Source organism: Elephantulus edwardii, unplaced genomic scaffold (genome assembly GCF_000299155.1).
Source record: "Elephantulus edwardii isolate Elephantulus edwardi_28Jun2011 unplaced genomic scaffold, EleEdw1.0 scaffold00310, whole genome shotgun sequence".
Classification (NCBI taxonomy): domain Eukaryota; kingdom Metazoa; phylum Chordata; class Mammalia; order Macroscelidea; family Macroscelididae; genus Elephantulus; species Elephantulus edwardii.
Genome location: NW_006400060.1, coordinates 2,166,766 through 2,168,093, shown reverse-complemented (window position 1 = coordinate 2,168,093; position 1,328 = coordinate 2,166,766). Strand labels below are relative to the sequence as shown.

Sequence of the window (1,328 nt, the reverse complement as noted above, 5' to 3'; positions counted from 1 at the left end):
TTACTTGTAAGTTGTTGAAGGTGGGACCCACTCGTGAATCTTTCTGGTGGTGGAATAAGGTACATATTGTTCTGGGGTGCCGGACTCGTTGAGCCTATGGTTCATCCAAATGAACTTACGAGCAATAGGTGGCTTTGTAGTTGGCGGATCACCAGTCATACAGTGAAGCCAACGGTGCCACTCAGGAAGCACCATGCTTCCATCCACATCCCAGAATGTGTTTTTGCCATTCATTTCGGTAGTATACATAACCCATCGGTGATGACCAAAAAACTGTTTGTTGTCTTCATAGTATTTGTTTCCATATTTATCTTCCCCTACTAATGTACCGACCCTCACATCAATTGCCCTGAAGAAAACTCTGAAGTAGCCGCCGAGGCCGCCATGGCTGCTGATCTGCTGCAGCCCGCGTTTCAGGACCTGTAAATCTTCTATTCAGCTCTTTAGTATCTTGAATTCTTCCTTGTGCTTTCGCTGCTCTACGCTCCAGTGCAATATTCAGAGTATCTTCTGACATCCATTTTGGTCTTTTTTTCCTCCCCTGTCTTTGTAATGACCATTTGCACTATTGCTGGATGATAACGTTGATATCCTCCCACAACTCATCTGGTCTTTGCTCATTAGTGTTCAAGGCCTCAGACCTGGTCCTGAGATGGTTCTGAAATTGAGGAGGGACAGACTCAAAGTAATATTTTGGTTGCCTTGGATTTGGTTTAATTTTCCTCAACTTCAGCTTGAACTTGCATATGAGTAGTTGGTGGTCTGTTCCACAATCAGCTCCTGGCCTACCTTTCACACCTGATATTGAGCTTCTCCAGCAGTTCTTTCCACAGATGTAATCAATCTGATTCCTTTGCATACCATCAGGTGAAATCCATGTGTATAACATGTGTTTATGTCTCTTAAAAAACGTACTTTGCGGCAGTGGACGGTGGGAGTGGACTTGAAGTGGGACACACCCCTGCAGCTCTGACCCATGACCCCCATCTTCAGGTATCGCATTGCTCCCCACGACCCGGCTCGCTAACCCCCCGCCGGCACTGACCCGACCCGGCTCGCGACCCCCCGCCAGCTCTGAACTTTGGGACTGGCCAAGGTGCCATGCGCAGACGCAGTGGACGGTGGGAGTGGACTTGAAGTGGGACACACCCCTTCAGCTCTGACCCACGACCCCCATCTTCCGGTGTCACATTGCTCCCCCCAACCTGGCTCATGCAGCCCCTGCCGGCTCTGACCCATCCCGGCTCGCGACCGCCTGCCAGCTCTGAACTTTGGAACTGGCCAAGGTGCTGTGTGGAGATGCAGTGGACGGTGGGAGTGGACTTGAA

General features: G+C 50.1%; 1 protein-coding gene across 1 annotated transcript; it reads right to left on the bottom strand.

Moving 5' to 3' along the window:
• LOC102861852 (NADH dehydrogenase [ubiquinone] 1 alpha subcomplex subunit 12-like) lies at positions 1-1,239 on the bottom strand. Its single transcript, XM_006901157.1, has 2 exons — positions 1,206-1,239; positions 1-431 (listed from the first exon to the last, which is right to left on the bottom strand). The coding sequence occupies exons 1-2, from the start codon at positions 1,237-1,239 to the stop codon at positions 1-3; spliced, it is 465 nt and encodes a 154-aa protein (XP_006901219.1).
• Between the last annotated feature and the right edge of the window lie 89 nt (positions 1,240-1,328).

Excerpts from the sequence above, each read along its gene's own strand:
- LOC102861852 (XM_006901157.1), bottom strand. The coding sequence starts at position 1,239 with ATGGGTCAGAGCCGGCAGGGGCTGCATGAGCCAG. Across the intron at positions 432-1,205 it reads GCAGGGGCTGCATGAGCCAG|AAGATTTACAGGTCCTGAAA; the intron begins GTTGGGGGGAGC and ends AGAGCTGAATAG.